This window comes from Triturus cristatus, chromosome 7 (genome assembly GCF_964204655.1).
Source record: "Triturus cristatus chromosome 7, aTriCri1.1, whole genome shotgun sequence".
In the NCBI taxonomy this organism is placed as follows: domain Eukaryota; kingdom Metazoa; phylum Chordata; class Amphibia; order Caudata; family Salamandridae; genus Triturus; species Triturus cristatus.
In genome coordinates this window covers 390067023-390091663 of record NC_140590.1, presented here as the reverse complement: position 1 = coordinate 390091663, position 24641 = coordinate 390067023, and the positions used below count along the sequence as shown (strand labels likewise).

The 24641-nt window shown below is 43.3% G+C and overlaps 1 protein-coding gene across 2 annotated transcripts in view; it reads right to left on the bottom strand.

Moving 5' to 3' along the window:
• Positions 1–259: 259 nt before the first annotated feature.
• The window catches only part of LOC146809760 (serine/threonine-protein kinase SBK1-like), a 102403-nt gene continuing 78021 nt past the window's right edge, over positions 260–24641 (bottom strand). For both annotated transcript variants that reach the window (XM_085616611.1, XM_085616612.1), the window contains exons 3-4: positions 21615–21817; positions 260–14090 (exon numbers count right to left, since the gene is read on the bottom strand). In XM_085616611.1, the coding sequence (XP_085472737.1) occupies positions 13284–14090; positions 21615–21817 (1010 nt within the window). In that variant the 3' untranslated portion in view covers positions 260–13283. The remainder of the gene's footprint in view (positions 14091–21614; positions 21818–24641) is intronic.

The following is a 24641-nucleotide window of genomic DNA, read 5'->3' as shown; positions in this document are numbered from 1 at the left end:
GGAGGCAGGGCCAGAAGAAATGTGAGTTCTGTTAAACATTTCTGTATGTTTAAGCATGCAGAAAGGACTGCTCAGCCCCTCGTCTGTAACCTACCTGTGTGTGATGCAGTGCTCTTCTAGGTGTTGGTGTGGCTTGTTGATGGGTTCTCTTGATTCTGACAGCTACTCTCAACAGAGGACAATGAAGCACATATCACTGCACAGGGAAGGATCCACTGATCAAGATGGGATTAACCACATACACTCTGTTTATGGATTTCAAATACTTTATTGTGCATAAGGCAACTAGGTATTACCTGTGCTCAGGTATACAATGAAAAATACAAACAGGCAATAAACAAATATAGATTAGAAATACAGATTTCAAATCAATTATCAGACAGATCACACTGGTGTGAACAAACACTTAACTTTCCACGTTTAAACCTTGTTTTTGGCCAGTTGATACACCCTGACGGTTTTTAGGTAGGGAGTGAGCACCTGTGCAGATGGATCTGGAGGTGGCAGGCTGAGAGGCATATCTGAAAGGCTGAAATGCAGCTTAATCTTCACCATGTCTGTCAGCTTTCGCATGCGCCAGCCTTTTGGGCTGTTGCCGCTTCCCTCGTCGTCTGGTCTGTCTATTTGGAGCTTTCAGGTGTCTGCTTGGCACTTTCCAAAGCATGAATTTCAAAGATTTTAAAAATACACTCTTTCAAAAAGCCTGTAACAGTGGTGAGTTTGATCAATTTGAAACATTTTCAGCAACCTACCAAAACTATATGTACATATTGCTCAACTAAAAGAATAAAAATCCTGGATCGATCATTTCAACGATGCTGTGCAGGTTACAGTACAGTACACACAAGTAAAAAACGAACTCAGCGTCATCAGCCAATGCACGGTTATCAAAACTGCAGTGGGTGAAAAAATATCAGTCAGAAAGAAGTGGAATGAACCTTTCTCCATTACATTTACTGCTTACTAAACTTTAGTGTTTCTTGTGTCACAAGGACAACCCCATATGCTCAGGGGGACCAGGGTCGAGATATGTTATATGAACAGAGTCCACCTGGGGCTCTTTGTGGCAAACTTGTATTGGAGTTGAATAAACAACAGCAACAGAAACCTTTCTAGTCTCAGTGTCTGTTTTATGTAACTCAGACAGCGGATCCTCTGCTACGGCGTAGGAGCGTTGCCCCACAGAAAAATTAATATTATTATCATTTTATTTTTACGGTACTTGCCCAGTTCTGCTTAAGGTGTGGGGTTGGGCAGGGCTGTCGGTCAGCAGGGGGAGGAGTGGTATGTGCACTTAAGTACGCATAACAAGTTGCATGGTCTCCATCCAGGATGTATTACAGCATGGGTGGGGAGCATGCCCAGGCTCCCACTGCCTGCCTGAGCGCCGAACTACAGCAATCAGAGCAGTAATGATGCTGGGATCAGCAGCGTCGTGATTGGCTGGCAGAGACTGGTAGCCTGGGTGCTTCCTGTTCCGGCGGAAGAAGAATGGAGGAGAGGTGGTGGCCAGGTAAGTGTGATTTTCTTTCATTTTTTTTAACCAGCCCCCACCCGCCCTCCCCACCACCACAGCCCCATAGCAGCCACCACTGAACCCAAATGAGGACCTTCCATTAAACTGCTAAATAATACATTTATTGTGGGATTCCCCTGTTTATACAAAGAGAATTTCATTTTGGTACAAATAGCTCCACAGTGAAATCTGTTCATATAACGTCCTAAACTATAGCGTCAACTTTTAATTTCACTTGGGACTATAGCTTTTTCAAGAGCAAACCAAGAATAGTGTCCAGCAGGGGCGCACCAGCAGGTGGCGCAACGTGGCGCTGAAAAAATTGAAACATCCTTGCTTGGCAGGACAACGCAAAATAACTCATTGTTTTTGCATTCAATCATGAAATCATTAAGAATAAAGTGATGTGTACAATGTGAAAAAGAGGAGTGATTGAGATGTTGCTAACAAATGCCACCTCTAAAACAAATCACATTTCCCAGTATTTAAGGCATTTAAGAAAAGGTCAGAAAGCTTGGAAAATCTTGCAACATACTTGTGATAAGAGTATAGGACAAAACGATTAAAACAATCATTGAAAATAATATCTAAAATGCAAAAACACACGCATGAGAAAAAAACTACAAACCCAAAAACATTTTAATTATATTTAGTCAAATTATAACATTCATTTGGAGAAAACATCAGCACCAAATCAACTTGAGGAACAAAGGTGAAGTTTAAAGAATAAAATTCACACAAATTATGTAATAGGCATTGATGTTGGGAAAATAAACTATATGACAGGTGAAATACACGGGCTTTGTAGAAAAATATAGTCTGAAATATAGCATCGAAGAAGAAGTAGAAATCAACACTCACAAACATCTTGTATAGCATCAGAGGGCATATAAACCAAAGGAAATGCAAATAATTAAATCACAAAAGAATATAACTAGAAAGGTAACTAAAGAGCACAGATAAAATAAATATTCTGTTATACCACAGTAAACTGGCTGAAACTGAAATCAGGGCATTTTTATCACCATTAACCACTGAGCTGCCATTAAAAAAATAGTGTGATAGTGTAAAACATAAGAGAGCAAATTCTCTTAATATGTTGCCTAATATTTTGGCGCTCATCATAATTAAGTAGCAAGAACTCTGTACATAGCACTGAGGAGACCAGAAAACCAATTCCCTGTGGCGAGATTACGTAGATTAGACTGATTTGGGCACTTTAGCCAGTACAACTTGCACTTTCAGTGCTCCTGCAGACTGGTACAGAAGTAACATTTCCTCTTAGGGGTCTAGATATCATTAGTTAAGCTGGTGCAGTGGTACTGGAGATCAAGGTTGCAAGAGTCCTATTGCACCACAAGTGTAATCAACTTTTTGTTATCTTCTGTGCTTCAGAGCCATTGACCAGTTAAGGCCTCATTTACAAAGAATTGGCATAGGGTAGTACCACAAGCCTTTTTGCTGTGCTGCCCAACACCAATTTGAAAGGGCAGGAATGCACCATTATTATAAGATACAGTGCATTCCTACCCTTTCCGGCAGCGATGGTGCAAAATTTGCAGCCGAGCGCCAGCGCAGGCAACTTTGCACCATGGTGCAAGGCTGTCTGTGTTGTTGGCAGGATTGCTTTTGTGCAGGAAGGGGCACCTTCCTGGACAAAAACAATCACGAGAGGCATTTTCACTGTTCTATGCAGCACACATGGAAAGATGAAAAAAAGAAGGGGGAATCAAAACATTTCTCCTCGTTACGCCTACTCTGTGGAGGTGTTAGGTTTTGGCGCTGCCCCAGGTTTACATGATTTTGTAAATCCGGAGCAGCGTCAAAAGCCATGGGCGTTGCATGGGAACACTCACAGCAACACCCATGCAACGCCTCCTTGAAGCAGAGTAAGTCAACGCAGCACTTTGCGCTGCTTTACCTTACTCCATATCTATGAGTCCATACAAAGCCCGCTTCATAGATATGATTGAGAGCCCTGAGCCACCGGAGAGACAAAAAAAGTGGCGCTTCGGCGGCACAGGCCTATTGTACATGAGGCCCTTTCTATCTGCAATAACCGACTGGTGCAAAATGATTTGCTACCAGTCAGCTGGGACACATGATTCTGTAATAGTGCATGGACACGGGTGCAAATATTACTGAATCCCACATAACCCATGTAACTCACCCCATGCTAACAGGCAAGTGTGCCATTACTTGCCATGGGGCGCCAGCCATTTTTAACCACAGTCCAGCAAAACAACGTCACACTAAGACATTACGGTAAAATCTGTTTCTGAAAATGGAACACAGAAGACTCTTGCATGGCACATGATAAAATAACACAATATAGGTTTTTAAAAATAAACACTGGTGCACTATAGAAGCAGCGTAGCTTGCATAATAAATTGGAGCAATCTATACTGAAAAATGAGCAGAAGCAAGGCTTGTCACTAGAGGGCGCTGCAAACACATACTTAGAACACGCTCTCATACAGTATCTAGGAGTAGTGAATACAGTACAAAACTGAAGTTCGCAACCTCTCTTGTTTGTTTTTTGCTGATCAGACATATACCATAGAACCATCTTTTGAGAAGGAAGGGTTTCAACTGGGAAATAAAGGCTCACTCAGCCGCTGTTCACATCTTTCTCTGACAATGTCCTCCCTAGGAGCATGCAAAATTCACAGCTACTTAGATTGTTATAAGGTTACTAGATGAGGCAAGCAGGGGACACAATATTTTTTCTTAACAACCGTATGCCTTATTGAAATTGTACACTTGAGGCCTCATTTCTGAGAAATTGGCGTAGGGCAGCGTCACAAGTCTTCTTGCTGCGCTGCCCATGCCAATATGAAAGGGCAGAAATGCACTGTGTCTGTGGAATACTGTGTCTCCTGTCCTTTCCCCCTACACGGGCACACACTTTTCTGCCTACTACCAATGCAGGGACCCTTGCATTGTGCAAGGGTACATCCGTTGCAGGCAGGATTGATTTTGGGCAAGAAGGGGCACCTTCTTGCATGAAAACAATCCCGAGAGGCGTTTTCCTCTTTCTATGTGGGCTTAAGAATCCAGCCCACATGGAAAGAGGAAAAAAGCAGGAGAAATAAAAATATTTCTCCTTTCTAAGCTTGCTCTGGGGAAGAGTAAGGTTTAGGCGCTGCCCAGGTCTACATGATTAAGTAAATCTGGGGCAGCGCCAAAATCCATGGGTGCTGCGTGGGAAAACCCACTGCAACGCCTCGACGCAGAGTAAGGGAAGATAGTGACTTGAGCTGCTTTATCTTACTTTGGGGCATATCAACAACAACCGGCAATAATTATCGCTGAGCGCACTTATCGCTGAGGTAGCGTGCTATTAGTAACGCTTATCTCATCAGCGATAAAAATCCTAGCGCTAACTGGCTAACGTGAGATTATCACTGGAAACCCAGCGATAATCTCACGTTAGCTAGTTGATAGGGACTCACAAACTTAGCCATGATATCCACCTTCCATAGGATATCATGGCTAAGTCAGTCCTGAAGCAGGTGTTAGGAAAGTAGCGATAACAGGGATTATCGCTACTTTTCCTGACGCTATGCTTCATAGCGTGGGGCATGAGGATAGAAGAAATGTCGCTTAGCGACATTTCTCCTGTCATGCCAGGTCAGGAACGCCCACTTTGCATCTCATTAGAGATACAAAGCTGGGCGTTAGGAATCCTGACGCTAAAGCAAGGTTTCACGCGTTAGCGTGACCTTGCTGATTAGGCGATAAAATTATCGCCGCTTTTCGGCCGAAAACGTCCGCAAAAGCGGCGATAATTTTTTAAGCCTGCTTGTTGATATGCCCCTTTATTTCTAGGAGGCCACGCAGAGCGGCTTTGTGTCGCCTCATAGATATGACTGAGAGGCCTGTGCCGTCGGAGCATCAAAAAAAGTGACACTCCAGTGGTGCAAGCCTCTCAGAAATAAGCCCCTTGGTTCACCGCTGGTGGACCTTTACAGTCTGCGGATAGAAAGGTTAGACTGTAATATGGTATGAAACCTTCTGGTGACCTCATCTTGAAGTGTTGTAATCCCCCAGGGGCCGAAGATACAGTAGACTGGGGTTTGAAGGTCATTGGTTTAGAACAGTATGCTCAGTGGTTGGTTGGTTTGGGAGCAGGGGAGAGAAAGAGAGAGAGAGAGAGAGAGAGAGAGAGAGAGAGCGAAAAGGAGGGAGGAAGAGAGAGAGCGAGTGAGAGAGAGAGCGCAAAGGAGAGAGAGAGCGAGCGAGCAAGAGAGAGAGAGAATGAACGAGAGAGAGAGAGAGACTGACTTGTGTATAGGGTGCACAGTTTCCCATTTTCATTTCTCAATGCACTTGCGGCTCATAGAGACACTTTGCACTTGTCGCGCCATCAGAAGCCATTTCTTTGTGGGGGGGTATGAGCTGCTTGGGGTAGGTGTGTGCTCATTCAATAGCAGCACCGTCTAAATCAGATTCATTGACTGTATCGAGTGTGGTTACTCTGTCAAACTGTACCTGAGTTACAATCTCTCTATCGCCTGCTGTTAGTAGCCTTCACTACTCACTCCTGTTGCAGCTGGAAAGTCAAGTAATCAAGGGGAGTAACGTGATTATTGTTTATGGATTAAATATAATCTTAGACCCTGGCACACCAGTGACAGACAGTATAGAACAGGCATACTGTCCAGTAACCACCTACTGCCCCTGACCCATGTGCCTCACAATCTCCTTATTACGTTATCTGCACATGTTGGAAATACTTTGCAAGAGGCTGAGTTCAGGGAGTAAGTGCTATAAAAACACACATTGACAGGGCCAAAAGGTGGGGTCTCAAGGCAATTGCCTTTTAAAATACTACAGACATCTAAAATCTTCTTATAGGCTGGCAACATGTTTCCAGAAGTCAGGCAACGCCTGAGGCAATGAAGAGTTGATAATGCTTTTCGCTGGATATGGGCATCATTTACTGGGGTTGGTCAATTCTACGCCTAAGCTGCTGTTTGCATCCTTCTGTGCTAAATTGCAAGCCATGTGACCGAGCCAATCTGCAGACCTTTGTTTCCAGCACAGGGCTCCCTGCGAGTATAGAGAGCTACACAGGCGCTGCCACTTGGTCACTCACTACCTCTGAATTGCTGGAGTTTACATGTAGTTAAACAAAGCAGGCACGAGCTCCTTCCAGCTCGTTGACACTGACCAATCCCTTGTTTAGTGTAGGAGTGGCTTTAAAAAAGGAGGCTTGAAGTGTGTCTTATTATTGTTTAGTTTGGATGAGGCATCGCTTCACGCTGACCAGTGAGAGGATGCATTGGCCGTGAATGATACAGTGGCCCCGTGGTGTTGCAAGTGCATGGGGCTTGAAGTGGCAATCCATTGATCCAGCTCTTCCTCTTTGTTCCAAGTCACAAAGGTTCAATTTCTTCAGAAAAAAAGGTGAAACAGAAGTTTGTTTTCAGTGTTTTTCCAGCAGGCAACATTCTACGTAAGGCTTAAATCGAGTGCCTGCCATGAGAGAGTTTTCTGACTTTTTGCACTCCTTGTCAGAATATAGTAATAAGGAACTTTTCTTTGAAATTGGAAAGTATTTTAAAGAATCAAAGTTACTAAACAACCACCCAAGGAAGAATAAAATTAATAGAAAAATATTATATATATTTTTAATAGCTATGAAATTAAAAAAAGAGAGTCTATATAAAAGCAATTAAAATTGGAATTGGTCATTAAACAGTTTGTTTTAGTTTAAAAACAGTTGGATTGCTCACTAAAATATTTCGGATTGTTATAGGAGCTGTAAAAAGTTGCAACTGTCAATACAAATATTGTTTAGGATTAGAATAATTTTCTTGTAAGAGTAAAGCCTCAATTTCGATAAGGAACAAAAAAGATTTCATGAAAAATATGGCAATATAAATATTTGCGACTTTTTTCCTGTTATCAGGAATATGTAGTGGCAGATGGCTGATCAATTTGCTCCTGTCTTGGGCAAGAGAGGGCATGATAGAGTGTAACCAGTAGCATACACATCTGAATACCTGGCATGGTACACTGAATAAACAGGCCTCCTGTGTAAATGGATCAGAGGCTGCCCTGCACAGTGGGCTCCTGACATGGCATCCTTGGGGTATTCATTCCATGCTGAGTAAGCTGGGAGCCGGCTTGTGCTGAGTGCTAAGGAATTTATAGAACTTGTTAAGTAGAAAGGAGGAGGTGCTGGAGAGTTACAGCAGAGTCCTGTTTATGGTCAATACAAACAAAAGCAACAGTTGTAACCTGCAAACCCCTCAAGCAAGGGTGAAGTGGACTGAACTGTAAGGGATTAAGGCGACATTAGACCCGACGTGCAAACAACATTGCACACCTACATTGAATTTAGTTGTATAAATTTACTCACGCCTTCATTTGTGGGTGCACATTCACATTTGTGATTTACAAATCATAAATTTAGACCCGTAAAATTAAATGGAATTATTTAAGGGCAGACTGTGGGTGTTCTAGTGCATGGGTGATCATCTAAGTTGGTGAATAACAACACACTTCTCAAACTGTGGCTATTCCCAACCTCCACACCCTGGGCACAGTTGGAGGTTTAGGGACTGATTGAGAGTCTGACAGGCAGTACTCTGTCCCCCAAGGTGGCTGAGACCCCTAGCTCTGCCACTGTGATCCCATTTAAATTGAGGAAACTACCCAACAGGAGGCCCATACAGAAACCTCCCGTCATTAGACGCAGGGACTGGAGAAAATTCAGCCACAATGCTTTCAGTCAAGCCCTTGAACAGAATCCTCCAAAGCTCAGCGACAATTTGGTAGAGGCGTATAAGATATATGAAGATTGGGTGCAAGGTGCGCTGGATAATGTAGCCCCTTGGACTCATAAAGCCATGGCTCGGAGCACGAAATCTGCTCCTTGGTTCACCGCTGAGCTGCGCGCCGCAAAAACCAAGTGCAAAACCGTGGAGCGTAGATGGAGAGTGGAATATGCCCCCTCACTACGCGAAGCCTATAAGAGTGAACTAAGGCTCTACCACAAACAGATCAGGAAAGCTAAAAGAGAGTACTATAATAAACGGATAGACTGTGCGGAGAACACATCTAAAGAACTTTTTATGATTCTAAAGGAACTCTCAGCCCCTCCAGCGAGTTCAGGGGAAGCCCCCCCCACGACTGAGTCATGCAATGACACCGCAGACTTCTTTATAGGGAAGGTAGAAAAAATCTATGCATCGTTTCAGACTAACTCTGAAGCTATAAATCCCGACCCTAACTGCGGAAAGATGGTCAGGGAAGAACTTAGGAAATTTGTGGTTCCTCAAACTGAGGAGCTTATCAATATCCTATCGAACATTCACTCAGGCTCTCCCCTTGATGCAGTACCAGCGAGAATTCTTCGAAATCATATCCTGCTGGTAGCGAAGCATATAGGTAACTTGGCTTCAATGTCTTTCCATGAATGTTTAGTTCCGGATAGCTGGAAACTGGCCCAAGTCGTCCCAATTAAAAAGAAAGCCCACATAAGCATCTCGCAATTAGACAACCTGAGACCAATCTCCCTCCTTCCCTACTGTGCGAAGGTAGTAGAAAAATTGGTCAACAGAAAGCTGGTGAGCTTTGTGGAGGAAAACATGCTCCTTCACACGTCTCAATCGGGATTCAGAGCCAGACACTCGACAGAGACTGCCCTCCTCCTATCGACAGAACTGCTGCGAAGTAAGGCGGACGAGGGTCACACGGCTGCACTGGTCCTATTGGACTTAAGTGCGGCGTTTGATACCGTATCTCACCCCGTATTACTGGACCGCCTAAATGAAAAGGGAATAACCGGTCCTGCACATGAGTGGCTGGTCTCCTTCCTCAACAACAGGAGATTTCAAGTGCACTGCCCACCATATAAATCCAGTGTTAGATGTCTTAGGCAAGGGGTTCCTCAGGGCTCGATCCTGAGCCCCACTCTATTTAATCTGTACATGGAACCCCTTGCCAAATTGGTGGAGTCATATGGTGTAGCAATAGTCTCTTATGCAGACGATACACAACTGGTGATCAATCTATCCCGTGATCCAGTTGTGGACGCTGAGAATTTCTCGGCCTGCTTGGTAGCACTTGACGGCTGGATGAAACAGAACTGTCTCCGCCTCAATGGCAACAAGACGGAAGTTCTTATCGTAGGCCCCTGCCCTTCCATTTGGACCTCTGCCTGGTGGCCCACGGAACTGGGCTTGGTCCCGTCCCCAGTAGACACAGTCAAAAACCTTGGCTTCCTCCTCGACTCTAAGCTAGCATACACCAACCATGTTGGGAAGGTTGCCGGAAAATGCTATGGACTCCTGAAGGTCCTGAGGAAAGTCCTGGACCTTTTGCCCCCCAGCTCCAGAAAAACTATGGTACATGCCTTGGTCACCTCCCACCTAGACTATGGGAATTCCCTTCTATGCGGACTCAGCAAAAAAGGCCTAGCTCAGTTACAACGCGTCCAGAACGCAGCTGCTAGGCTGGTCCTTAACCTCCCTAGGAGAGCCTCTGGGAAACATGCATTACGCTCCCTCCACTGGCTCCCAATAAAGGAACGAATCAAATTTAAAACCATGTGTATAACCCACCGTATAGCTCACAAAAAAGCACCTCCATATCTCCAGGACCTGCTTCCTGTCTATCGCCCCTCACGTCCCCTGAGGTCGATGGGCAGCATGCTTTTAGTGGCGCCTCGGATATATAGAGCTAGGATGGGAGGTCGTTCCTTTAGACACCATGCCAGCAATGACTGGAATAACCTACCCATCGACTTGAGGATGGAGCTGTCTGAAACCAGGTTCAGACAGAGGCTGAAAACCCACCTTTTCCCCAAACTCAATTCAGCATAGCAGGCCAAGCACTCCTTCTGTGATCCAGCTGATGAGATGTAGATAGGGCTGTCAGCGCGGGGACGCACTGTTCTCTGTGCAACCATGCGCTTAACAAATGTCATTAACCTAACCTAACCCATGGCGGACTGTCTGTCACATGTAAAAATGGCTGCCGGCCCGGCGGCCTTCTGGGTCTATTGAAAGGCAGTACCTTTCAATGTACAGAAGTTTGCTGGGCGGTCATCATCAGTTTTGACAGCTGTTCGCCAAACTTTGAAGTTTTAGTTTTGTTGTTTTTCAGGAACAAAGGGAGTTTCTTTCAGAAGAATTTAAAAAAACCTAATGAACCCCACATTGTGAGAATGTCTCTTTCTTTCCCTAGGGTGAGAGACAGAAGAAAACAACATTGCACTGCTCACCCTATATAGAGCAAGCAGTATAATGTCCTTCCTCTTACTGGTCAGAAAAGGAAGGTTTTCCATTGAAAGAGCCAACAGGGGCTTTGTCGATGGAAAATCTAAGGACAGGTGGAGGGCCCGAGGGCTTGGTGGGCCGGGTCGTCTGCACGTTTGCACCAGAGTACCCCCTCTGCCAAACTGTATATCAGGCCCTTTCACCTGTGAAGGGCAAGAATAAGGTCCCACATATTGTGTGTCTGCAGAAGGAGCAAACTCAAAGTGATGGGGGCCCTGTGAAAGGGGGCTTTCTATATGTTGACATAAAACTAGTCTAAAAACCCAGGTTAACTTGTGCCTCACTGTCAGCTGGATGAATGTACACACTATAGTTTTGTAAATTGGTCAGCATTTAACATAAAAGGTGTATTTAAGGCATGCTTGTTTCTTGGCACTAATGTCCGATAACCATATGTTATCAGCTCTGAGACCGTCAATCACAATCGATTGGTTTAATCGGATGCAAATTTTCCTTTTTTCAAATTACATTTGCTCGAGGTTCTAGCAGTGCTTTTGTGCACCATTTAACAACTAGAGCTCATAATGGGAGATAAAGTATTTGCACCCTTTTGTGTGCATTATTACCCTCGTTTTACATGTTTTGTTCTCACTGTCATCAGCAGTGAACAACTAGTGGTAATAGAACATGCAAAACACGGGCAATCGCAATTTATGTTGTGCTCCAAAGATGCTCCTTTCCAAAAACAAGCAAAAATATAATTTGATTAATTCTTACATATAATCTGAGAGGTACATTTCCACTCGCTGGATTGCCTGCTTATATAAAAAGTAATATTTCATGTAAATTAACTGACAACATTCTTTTGTGGACATTTAGACCCTAACGTAAGGGCAAAAAATAGGTGCCACAATATTTGTTTTTGTTTTTGCACGTGCACATATCCACAATTTAGCACACGTTGGTTGAGTGTTAAAACTAGTGCAAAAACCATGCAAACTTCTGGCACAAATTTAATATACACTAGAGTACTTTTGCGCCTACTCACACCGATGTAATGCAAATGGACCCTGTTAAAATGATTTAAACACATGCTACTATTAGCCTATTAGAAAAATCTGGCCAGCAGGTATGGGAAAACATACGTCTGCTTTTGGAATAGTCTAATTCCCATTTTGAACGCATTTTTTTCCAACTAAAATAGGAATATTTAGAGTTGTGAAACTCTTCGCAGCAACGGAGACACAATGGACCTCATATGTAGCCTCATAGATAAAGACATTGATAGTATGGTTGTGGATGCTGGGGGATCTCGGATGTAAAGACCATCGCTAGCAAGACTGAAAAAATCACTGCATAGAGTCATTAATGTATAGATGTATGGTTGAACTTCTACACTTCTGCAAATGGAGTAGAGTAGATAGGCAGAGATGATGGAGACCCCTCTTGGGAACTGCACATTGAGAAAATATGCCAAGAAGTGTAGTTTGACAAAGAAGGCTTCTGCCGTGTCAGGGGTTTTCACGTTCTAGCCTGATATGAATGATGACACACAGGATTCTAATCTTGAAAAGATCACACTAATAAAAAGGATTGAGCTATCCAACTGGCTATAGAGGGACCAAGCGCACAAATTGTAAGACCATTTTAGGTAATTAGGTTTGGTGGAATAAGGATTAGGAAAAGGAAGTGTATCTTTACGAAGGGCACATTGATGAGGCAGCATCGCGGCAGGCTCTACCAGAGCTATACAGAGATATGATGGGCAATAATAAATCCATGTGAAGTGACTGACTCTAATCCAGTCCTTCCAGCATCAAAGGCTCTAGTGTCTGAGAGACTAGTCCACTTGTGTCAGAGGAAAGCACAATGCATCTTTAGAAGTGCTTGATTTCTCTAATACTGTGACCAGATAAGATTTTTTATTAGATGAGTGCAGAATGTACGTCAACATGACCCATCTCTTCATGGTGGAAATCCCAGCGCATGTTCTAGGGAGTCCCCTTCTTGCACCATGACCACCTCAAAACCTCTCCTCTCAAAAATATGGATGCATCCCTTACCTAGAGGCAAGAAGTAAGGAAATGCACTTAGATTAGCTTATTGCAAGTCAGATGAATAGTAGAGGTAGCCCAAAATGCCACATCATCTGCTAATCTGCATGTCTAAGTACCTATAACTATGTGTTTAAGTCAAGCAACATTTAGTTGACAAATGGACCAGGATGGCCATTTTTTTCCTACACAATTCGATGATTCGAAAATGGCGCCATTGTAGGCATCTGCAGATCCCTATATGGTGTAAAATGTTAAGCAGAGGATTTTCATTTCATTGCAGACCATTTTCAGTTCCTTGCAACTCGACATAGTTGCGATATACCCTTGAAAATGTTGGCTTGTGAATGGTAGCAGCATGACTGGCACGTAAACAACTTTCCCTTTGTTGAACTGACCTACTGTTCTCAAAATTCTCCATTCTCATATCTATTTTCAAACTTCGCCCAATATTGTTCCTCCAGGAGGTGAATGCCCCTTTTAATTGTCCTCCTGCAGAAAATCAGTGATATATTTGGTCTCATCAGCTAGATCATCTAAGCTGGTAGTGCTCTCTGTCCAACTTTCTTCTGGCATTGAGATGGCACCACTGCTGGGGCACATGGGAGAACTTTCAACTGAGATCATCCTGGAGCACGAGTTGGCAGTAGTTCTGCAGTCTGTGCTGGCTTTCACTTGGAGATATCTAAGGTTATCCACCTTTTCCTCCAGGAACAGGGAGTTGTCAAGTCTCCTGGAATTATTGTTCAGGTTGCCAGCTCTCCAGGTGACATTGAGGTACTTCAGTGCTTCGATGGCAGGACTTCTCTTGTCTGGATTGGGAGCAAGAAGTTTACGAAACATGACCATGGCTTCACTCGTGAAGGACTTCCACTGTGAAGGTGAGGCTTGGTTGTCTGGATTCCCTTGCCACTTGGCAAACTCCTCATACTGGTTATCAGAATGTAAAGCTGTGTCCCAGGGAAAGAACCCTGTCGAAATACAAAAGAGCAGTACCCCAAATGCCCACACATCAAGACTCGAATCCAGCTCCAAAGTTTCACCGGCCGCAAGGCTGCAAAGTTCTGGGGAGGAGTAGGGAAGAGTCCCAGACATGGGAGATAGAGGGAAACCTTCCAGCCGTGTAAGACCAAAATCACCAAGCTTTATATGATGACAAGCCTTGTCAAAAAGAAGGATGTTGTCAAGTTTGACATCTCGATGGACCAGAGCTTTGTTGTGCATGAAGTCCAGGGCTTCGGCAATCTGTAGGGCACAACGCTTTACAGTCTGTTCAGGAAGTCCAATCTGAGGATAGATTAAAAAAAAGACACTACTTTACAAGCTATTTGAGAAGGTAGACAGTGAGAACACATTTTCAAGGAGTTGTTTGAAGCATATAATTTGCTGATTTTAATAGTAGAAATATTAGAGTGCAGTTACTATTTTTTAATGGCCTTTGGTATGTTGAATAATGCTGTGCTGCAGCATGTTGGATTGCTCAATTTTCCTTGAGTCTGCTGAGTTGAGTGGGAATTGTGTTGAATGATATAGCATGAAGTATTATTAAATATTTCTGGGATGATGTATCATGGAGTAATATTAAGTAATTATGTGTTGATTAATACAAGAAGTAACTATGCAGAGTAGTGTTGAAGTAATGGTGCATTGAATTAGGTTGTTTTGAATTATATTTTATGATATGACTTTGCACTTCAGTATCTTATAGAAAATATTACATTTTTTTACAACACAAGAGGGACAACACCTTGGTTATACATTTGCTTGCTTAAATAACATGGTGTCCTAGTATTGGGTACTCCAGGGAAGGCGTCCGTAAAGCAAACAAAACAGGAGTAGATCGGGAAGTACCTCACTGGAGAGGATAAATGCAGCACACATCTTTGAAGGACTTTTGGGTGGTATTCGCTAAAGCGCTAAACCTCTGATTCATTTTCCTCCTTTCAGGCTATGGTTGACCTGTTTCTCAAGTAGTGCTTTTGAATGATTTGGCAACCGGGTATGGACCTCCTTTCTGACCCTTCATGCATCAGCATTTCCTCATCAAGGTGAGTCAGTTTTAGCCAAATAATTTCATGGCAATCTATGACAGACTCTGCTAGGGTTCAGAACATGCTACCTCATTCCCACTGCACCCGATAAGGTTTGTGTGATTACAGAAACACTTATTTCTACCATATTTGCATTATTTTTTAAACCAGTGCAGTAAAATCTATTGGAACCTAGAGTGTGCATTTTAGAATGGGCACAACATTGAACCATTCATTCTGATAATTATTCCCCAAATATTGATAGAACTGTCCACTAGGCATATGGACATCATTTTAGGAGTGACTACTGACTGGGAATATTAACCCTATGCTCGCATATTGTCAGAACTTTGGCATGCTTTACGGCCTCTTTGATGTAACCTTTGTAGTTACAGATATTGTATTAGTAAGTGTTCATGCAGTTATTGATAGTTTGAGTATCGAGTGTGCCTGTTATCAGTTATTAACAAGCTGTAAATTAAGTTTCATTAAAGTCTTTGTGAATAAATCATAGAATGTCCTTTATCACCGTTAAAGATCTGGTTTCCTATTTAGTTGCAAGGCGTCAAGATATATGTAATGTCACATCTGATGCCCCTAGGAATTAATTGATATTACACCACTGTTAGGCTGTCTAAATATATAATTAGGAATACTACCATACAATTTCAAAAAGAGGCAGGCAATATGAATCCACCGGAACAGTAGAGTCACTGCGAGAAATATAGGGATCCATTCCAAACTTTTAAGCCCTGAAAGGATTGACAGATCTAACAAGCAAAATCTCTTTCTAAAACAGAATTTAATTCATTAATTCCAGTCAACAGGGAAGTTGTTTCAAAATAAAAAATATCACTGAATGAGGAAGTGACCCAAAATACATGATCTACTTGGACTCCGTTTTTCTGGTCTTGATGCTTTGGGCACTTTGCCACTGCTGTTCAGTGCCAAAGTGCAAGTGCTCCCTTTTTTAAAATGGTTATATGTATTGGTGTTTCCATGATTAGCCAATTTGATTTGCTAGTCAGTCCCTAGTACAGTGTACCGTGTGTGCCCGGGGACTGTAAGTCAGATACTGCCAGTTAGCTTGCAGCACTGATTTTTGCCACCCACAGAAGCAGCCTGTAAATGTAACTCTGGCCTTCCATTGCAGAGCCTGTGTGAAGTCTGGTACCGCCATGTCGACTTGGCAAGTGCACCCACTTGCCAGGCCCTACCCTTCCCTTTTCTTACATATCAGTCACCCCTAAGGTAGGCCCAAGGTACCCCTGTGGGTAGGGTGCAGTGTATGTGAAAGGTAGGACATGCCCTGATGAATGTGGAATGTCCTGATAGGGAATTACTGCCAATTTTGTTTTTCACTATTGCAAGGCTATAGGACAAAATGGGGAGTTTGTTCATACCATCTTATAAACATAACTGGCCCTGGTAACAAGGGTGGAAATAAAGTTTAGTATGCCTGAACTCAGAATGTTAAAATGCATCTTTTAGTGAGGTTGATTTTTACATTCTGTGTTTGAAAATACCACTTTTAGAAAGTAGGTATTTTCTTGCCTAACCATCCAGTGTGCCTCTGCTAGGTTTGAGTATTGCATGTCTGGCTTTTGGATGACAGGGGCTGGAGAGGGGCAGTGGCTCCAGAAGTCTGATGAGTCAGGGCTGGGCTAAATAGTAGACCTGGGTTGCATTTGGAGTAGGGGGAGTAGATTTCCTTTCACCAGAATGGGCCTGGTCTGTCTTCAACCAATGCTGTCTCCACATCCTGCCAGGAAGCTGCACCAGGGAGGACAGAAGTGGTTTTGGCTGGGTGCAGGCACTCTCTGCCTTCAGAGAACAAAGGATTTTTGTATATAAAAAGAGGAGCCCAGACCCCAGACTTTTGGATCACTTCTGGGAAATCAAGAGGAACCTTTACCAAGGAGAAGAGCCGGAGAAGCTGAGGAGGAATACTGCCCCTGTACTGTTTGCTGTCTGTGGTTGGCCTGCAGTGGCTACTTGGTGCCAAAGAAAGGAGAAAGGACTTTGCAATTTGCTTTTTCCCCCTGCTTGAAGAGAAGATCTCCAAGGGCTTAAACCGAGCTTGTCCCCTGTTCTAGAGGTCTCAGGAACAGCAAACACCTCACCGTGTCTGTGGGCTCTGTCTCTGATCGTCCCCGCAGAAGACAAGGGTAACCGACTCTGTCATCGAGTCCGTCGCAGGATTCCTTGTCGTGAAAGTACCGCCGAGAGCAATGCCTTGCTTTGCAATGCAACCCTGGTCTCACCGACTCCGTCAACGAGCCGCTGCTTGCACTGCGTCCTATAGGCACCGCACTCCTCAACGCTTTCGCTACATACTGCAAGGACGTCACCGACTCCTTCGCTGCCCATCCCGAACATTGACAGGCTCCATAGCCACACCGTGATCTGTCAGCACCGCAGCGAGCACCTTCTCACCCTTCAACGCAAGCCCTGGTCTCACCAAATCCATCAAGGAGCCGCTGCCTGCCCCGCATCGTGAGGACATCGTCTGCCACAAGGCTCCACTTCAAAACGTGACAGTGACGTTTGCCCCGACCGACTCGCACCAACATGTTGGTCACAACTAGAAAGGTACTGTGTCCGAGTCTGTTGATACTTTAGCTGGCCCGTATCGACGCGGTCCGTTGGAATTATTAGACTCTGTTGCATTCAGTATCACCGTAGCCCCAGGAGGAGCTACCAAGTCGAAAGAACTATGTGTTATTGATTTTCCTGCCATTTAAAGGTTATTTTGCGCAAGTACTATTTTTCAAGAGTATTGTATGTTGGATTTTTATCGTATTTGGTCTTGTTGGTTCAGATAAAGATTGACTATTTTCGTAAACTGGTGTGGTGTCCATTTGTTGTGTTTTCCCTGTTTTACTGTAAGTGTTCAAAAATGCTTAACACACTGCCTCTGAGATAAGTCTGTCTGCTCGTCCCAAGCTACCAAGGGGGTGAGCAGGGGTTATTTTAGGAGTGTATCCCCCTTACCTGACTAGAAGCATGGGCCCCGATTTGGGCAAAGATACCTACCTCTGCCAACTAGAGACCCCCTTTTCTAACATATACTGTATGTCTTTGTTGCTGCAATCGCAAAAGCAATGTTTGTGAAGGTATTTTCAATGAGTGCTCTGTGAAATGCGGGCTGGGAGAGAAGGTGTGTGAACCAGTAGGTGTTTTTCAAATTCAACATCGCACTGTGCTATCAGGCTGCGGAACACGGTGGAGGGAAGCATGGTAGGCATCTAGATCACTTCATGTAATTTTCAGGCAGCTAGTGTTTAATGGCACTACATGCATCCATTTTTACTGAAAAAACGGCTCCAAAAAGGTTTCAGCAATTGTAATCACAGCCATATTGGTGATGCCTTCTGCATGTCCCATCTTTCCTAATGAGATATATTTCACTAAACATGCAGAGGCAGCAGCCTTTGGTATAATCTCTGGGTGGGTGAGCCACACACCACCCGCTCATGGAACTCTGTGGAATTTGGCAGAGCTTTCTGGTAACTATGGTAACTCTGCTCAGGCCTAGTAGTGGGACCCACCAAATGAGTTTTTTTGTATTTGTATTTTTGTATTTTGGTATTTGTTAGGCACATATATCACCCGTAGGTCTCATAACGCCCGCAGTTACTCAGAGGAACCACGGGAGGTGACTGGGCAGGGCTAGAAAAGCCAGGTCTTTAGGTTTTTGCAGAATCGTTTATGATCAGGTTCCTGTCGGAGATGTGGGGGCATGGTGTTCCATATTTCAGGGGCAACTGGGCACAGATGGGGTGCAGGGAGAGAGGTTTAGGACCAGCCTGGCCGCAGTGTTCTGCAACACCTGCAGTTTTGACAGATACTCTTCATTTATGGAAGCAAGTAGTGCATTTCCGCAATCCAGACGGCTAATAATTAGTCCCTATACTAGGGGCATGCGCGAGGATAGAGGAATTCATTTGAAGATCTTCCTGAGATTACGCATAAGCCCGTAGCTGGTGCGTACTACATTGTTGACATGATCCGCCATAGAGAGTTTATTATCTATGGTTATACCCAGGTTTCGGGCTGCAGTTTTTGGCGGAGGGCAGAGTCCCAAGGCAGGCGGCCACCAGTCATCTGTCCATAGTTTTTGTTCATCTCCAAAAAGGATGATTTCAGTTTTGCTGGCATTCAGTAGTAGGTGGTTGTTTGTCATCCAATCGTTTATGGCCATCATGCACAGCTTGAACCTGAGTTTAGTGTCGGTGGGATCTGGTCCAAGGGTTGTCAACAAATGCGTGTCATCAGCGTATGACACTGTTGCAAACCCGTCTGCTTTGATTATTTTTGCCAATGAGGACACATATAGATTGAAGAGTGTGGGGCTTAGTATGGATCCCTGGGGGACTCCCTTCTCAATTTTCTGGCTCTTGGATGAAGTTTTCCTATTTGGACTTTGGAGGACCTATCTGTCAGGTAGCTCTTGATCCAGTTTAAGGCTGGGCCCTCGATACCGAACTCTGCTAGGCGCTCCAAGAGGATGCTATGTGAGATGGTATCGAAGGCAGCCGACAGGTCGAGTAAGATCAGGATGGTGGATTATCTAGCGCCAAGAGTGAGCCGGATGTTGTCAACTATCTCAAGTAGGGCTGTTTCAGTGCTATGAAAGGCCCGAAACCCAGATTGGGATGGGTCCAATGGGTTGTTGTCTTCAAGATGTTTATATAATTGCTTGTTGACCAGTGACTCCATGACTTTGCCAAATAGGGGAAGGAGAGAGATTGGTCGGTAGTTAGCCAACTGTTTTGGGTCTGCTGTCAGCTTTTTTAGGACAGGTCTAATTATAGCATCCTTCCAGTGGGATGGTACAGTTGATTGAGATAGTGAAAGGTTAAAGATTTTAGTCAGAATTAGGAGAAGGGCAGGTGCAATTTTGAATAGAGTCTGAGAGGATGCCGGATCGGTTGGGGATCCTGATTTGATCTTGTTTAGAGCAAGGCCTACTTCTTCATCTGTGATGGTGTGGAATTCAGTGAGGGCAGTAGTGTGCAAGGGAGGAGGCTTATTAACTGTCTGTTCAGGTGGTGTGTGGGTTGGTTGGGAAAACAGTTTGTGAATGTCGTTGATCTTGTTTACAAAAAAGGCTGAGTGGGAGTCGACCCACTCTTGAGTTGCAATAAATGGCTGCTGGCATGAAGGGGGATTGGTGAATTCCTTTACTATTTTATAAAGTTCTTTATGTGAGTTTGAGGCCTGGTTGATTCTACTTCCCAGATAGACTTTTTTGGCTGTGGCTATATGGTCCATCTAGAGCTGATGTGTTGTTTTGTAGTGCTGTCTGTCTGTTACGTTTTTTGTATGTCGCCATTTGCGTTCGGCTTTCCTGACGGCGAGTTTGGTGATTTTTAGATCAGGGGTATACGAGGGGGAGAGTTTATTAGGGCACCTTGTTATCTTCCTAGCGGCGATTGTGTTGAGGGTTGTGTAAATTGCAAGTTCCAGATCTATCGCTGCTTTGTTAGACTGGGTTATCTCCGCAGGGGAGAGGGGGACGAAGTGAGTGGAAAAAGACTTTAAGTTTATCTTGTTCCACGGTCTGCTCAGTTTGGGTTCTTTCCTGGGTTGAGGTTGAGTCGGTGTCCTGTGTATGAGAAACCTAATCACATGGTGATCAGACCATATGACTGGAAGTAGCAGGTTGATTTTTACATAGGGCGAATTTGTGAATAAAAGATCTAGGGAGTGGCCAGCGATATGGGTGGGGTCTATCACCAATTGTTTTAGGCATAATGTATTGAGGCTAGCGATAAGGTCGATTGTGTGGGGGTCCGATATTAGATCGGCGTGGTAGTTAAAGTCTCCTAATAGGAGGAAATTACCTGCGGCCAGGACGTGCGGGGCGATCATCTAAGTTAATTTAACATTTTATTCTTTTTTTTTTAACTCTCCCATTTCACTTTTGTTAAAATCGTTTTTATTCTGAGTTACAACTTGACTTGCATACAAAAGTTTTTAATTGAAGCATATTTTAAACTAAATAACTTTATAAATCAGACAGACCAATAAGGCAACTATTTTCGATCATAGGGAAAACTGTAATGGACTACACAATTTTGATAGACTTGGAACATGTACAATAAGTAACAAAAACCATGGAAATTAATGTTTCGGGGACTCATTTCAGGATCTTGTATCAAAAGATATTAGAACCATTTTCATGTACATATCTAGTCTTCTGCAAAGGAGAGTGAATAACTTTAACCCTGTCTTCTCCCGCACCACGTCTCTCAGTGCAGACACATGTGAGCTAGGTGAACACTCTGGCTTTTTGTTAGAACTCTGTTATATTCACAGGCATTTCTTCAGGGAAGAATACTTAGTGATATATATGTTTTAAAAATGCAATGAGGCTTGTTACAGGTACTATCTATGAATCTTCTTGGTAGATGTTGACCAGTAGAAGGCAACTAAAATGAAGCATTCAGTGGCACACAACTTACTTATTTACAAGCTAGTTTGTCAAACAACTTATTTGATGCTATTGAAACTTCTTAGGGTGGAAGGATTGGAAACAACTCCAGCACCGAATTCCTATTACAAACATTAAGTTTGAAAAAGATGAGAGACACAAGGGAATGTCAGCTTGAACATGATTTTCTAACTAGATCTTAAACCTGATTGGATAGTCAAAGGCACTGACAACCAGCATTAGAAGACTATACAACCTAGCACTACTCATCTTGAAAACTGTACCCAATTCAAGAGTGGAAATACCTTTATAAATATGACATTTCCAGAAGACTTAACCTACCCCTGGTTTCATGATCGAGAAGAGATCACCAGCTGATGCCAACTCCTGTACGAAGATGAAGTATTTCTCAGTCTCAAAGGCAATTCCAAAGGTACCAATGATTCGTGGGTAAGAAGAGAGGCAGAGAGAAATGCAGTACTCCAGAAGGAAATTCGAACGCCTTGTGGTCTTCTTATTCATTAGCTTGAGGGCCATGGCCTTACCTAACCAAAAAGATAAATGAAATGTAATATGTTATTTTTTTTCTATTATGTTAATGGAGATATGTATTGTACAGTATTGCACATGGTATGGACTCATGGTGGTCAAATAATGTTAAATTATCCTATTCCATTCTGAGATGTAGGAACTGTTAGGCTGTAGGCTTGAGGAGTATTATGAAGACAATGTTGTGAATATCTTTTGCCTTGAATATTTTGTGATGACAAAGGGCGTGGATAGTTATGAGAAATTGATTGTTTAGATCAATAAGGAATGTGTGAACTATCTCCCAAATGCTTGAAACCTAATATTTTGTTGCACTGGCAATTGCAGAATCCCCTGCCAATTTAGCAGTTAAAGTTGAGGACAACTTGACAAATGGTTCTTACAGCTAATTTTAAAGGGCATGAATTTCAAATAACCCATTCCAGAACCACTAATTGCTCTTTCTGAATTCTTCAAGGGAAACCCTATTAGAAAACACAGAGAATCCTGAAACCTCAATATCCCACAGTGCATTTCAGTGTGGCACTATCATTTACCACTGACCTTCTAGATACTCTGCATCAATCACTGAATTTATTAATGTAATGACCTCTTAGCTCCCTTCGTCCCTTAAACACTAAACTACTTAGAGACTTTAGTAGTGAGATTTAAAAAAGCATCAGAGTCTACCACATCCACATACATCATTCCTCCCAGCCCGCAATCTTACACAGCATTGTCTCAAATCCGCGAATGGCCATGTCTCTATTATTGACCTTGATATGCCAAGTTGACTCTGTTCAAACTTCTGATGCTATCAACCTGGCCTGGACTAACTAGCTCTTGATTCCATTTTCTTATCTACTGAAACCACTAATTCTTCTGTTCAAAGCAAAAGAGAATGCACATTAGCTGGAGACTCTGTGCAAAGACGATTTGAGCTCTCTTATCTCATCCAACACCCGCTGGACTCCTCCAAAACCAGTTTTTCACCTTCAGACCCTAAAATCCTCTTTCAAATACACCATTGGTGATTGTGCCCCTCGATCTAAGACACTCTTAAAGAAAAACACATTTTACAAATGTTTCTCCTCAATTTTCTGCCTCAAAAGACATTCATAATCCTGAAATAATCTGGAGATTTAAAAGAATCACACTTTCCCTACATCTGGTAAAACGAAAACAGAAAAGGTAATCTTCTCCACTAAAGCCTCCTGCTACAAATCGAAATTAACTCGGATAAAAGCACACCACTCCTCCCTTATACCACAGGATAAATAAAGATTCACTGTTTTTGCTTCCATTTCTGCTAAAGAATCATCCATGTAGTGAAAGAAGAACTCTTTCACTCAAACAAAATTAACTTATTTAAGGAAGAAACAGACAGTACAACTGCAAAGGCTTCCGCATTTCAATCCAACTCCAAGATTTCCACCACATGGAGTTACACGCAGATTAACTAACAGTTCACACAATGCAGCGCAGCAAAGCAAGTTGCTGTGCTGTATTGCATAAAGGGGAGAGAGCTGATTTGTGCCACGTTTTCAAAGAAATGGCGCTGTTCAGCTCTCTCCCTGCGCTGGCGCACTTTTGGCTGCCTTGATCCAAAGCAGGTACACTTGTGCCTGCATTGTAGCCAGATTTGCTTTTGTGTAGAGAGAGAAACCTTGCTGCCCCCAAAAAAATTCTTAGAGGTGTATTCCTCTGTATATGTGTGCTTCAGGATGCAACACACATGCAAAGAAGAAGTAACGAGGAGAAATACAAATATTTATACTCATTATAACAAGATTGGGTAGGCACCCATTTTAGCACAAACCCAGGTTTACTGACTTTAGTAAATCTGTGTTTGTGTCAAGATACATGGGTGGATGCATGGGAATGCCCATGTTCAACCCATGTAACACCTCCCTGATGCAGGGTGATGCAAGACAGCGCAAGGTGCTGCGTAGTGTTACTTTGCAGGTAAAAAGAGATGCAAGGCTATGCAAATATTGATTTGTGCGGCTTTGTAAGTGACACTTAAGCACTTGCGTCAACTTGCGTGATGCAAGGATAATGCAAGTGCTTAGTAAATCTGGGCCATAATATGCCATCATTTCTGAAGAAGGCTTTCTCTCAGCTGTCTGTATCACTAAGCCTGATTGAGATTCTGAAGTTCCCATCCTGCCTGCTCTTGCCAATGAACTAGACCAGAAGTGGCTACCTCAAGGGCTGGCTATATTGACTCCAAATGATGTTGTTGAGAACTTTTACCATTTGTCTTGGATGATGCATTCCTTGTCTGTTTGAACATATGCATGTAAGTGGTATCTGTTTAGCTGGTCAATAGGCAGTGGAGGATTGTACGGAGATAGAGGCAAGGATACAGCCAACAATTGATTGAAGAGGAAGCTAAATTCTGTTAGCAGATGGATTGGACTGGTACTGCATCAACATATAGTGTTGTGTAAAGAGATGCAACTTGAGCTCCTTCCTAAATTGGAGCAGGGTTGGAATGGGCCTGATGGATACATGGATGTTGGTCCAAATCTTGGGTGTATGGATGGAGAATTGTCTTCTCATCCTCCTGTGTGTTTCAGCAGCATTTGAAAAGGGAAATAGCTATGACCTGTGCACCCCTGATGGGTATCACACCCCTGGAGGCCCTGGGTTGTGGCGAGTATAATGCATCTCAATTGTTGCTATCTTTTACTAACTACATAGTGGATAAGAGGAGGCAACTTACCTTCACCACATTAGGGCCCATGGCACCTTTCATACGGCACTGCCATACACCACCAAACCCATTCAGATACCCTCACAAGCAGTGGGTATCGGTGGAATGGTACCGAAGTGGTT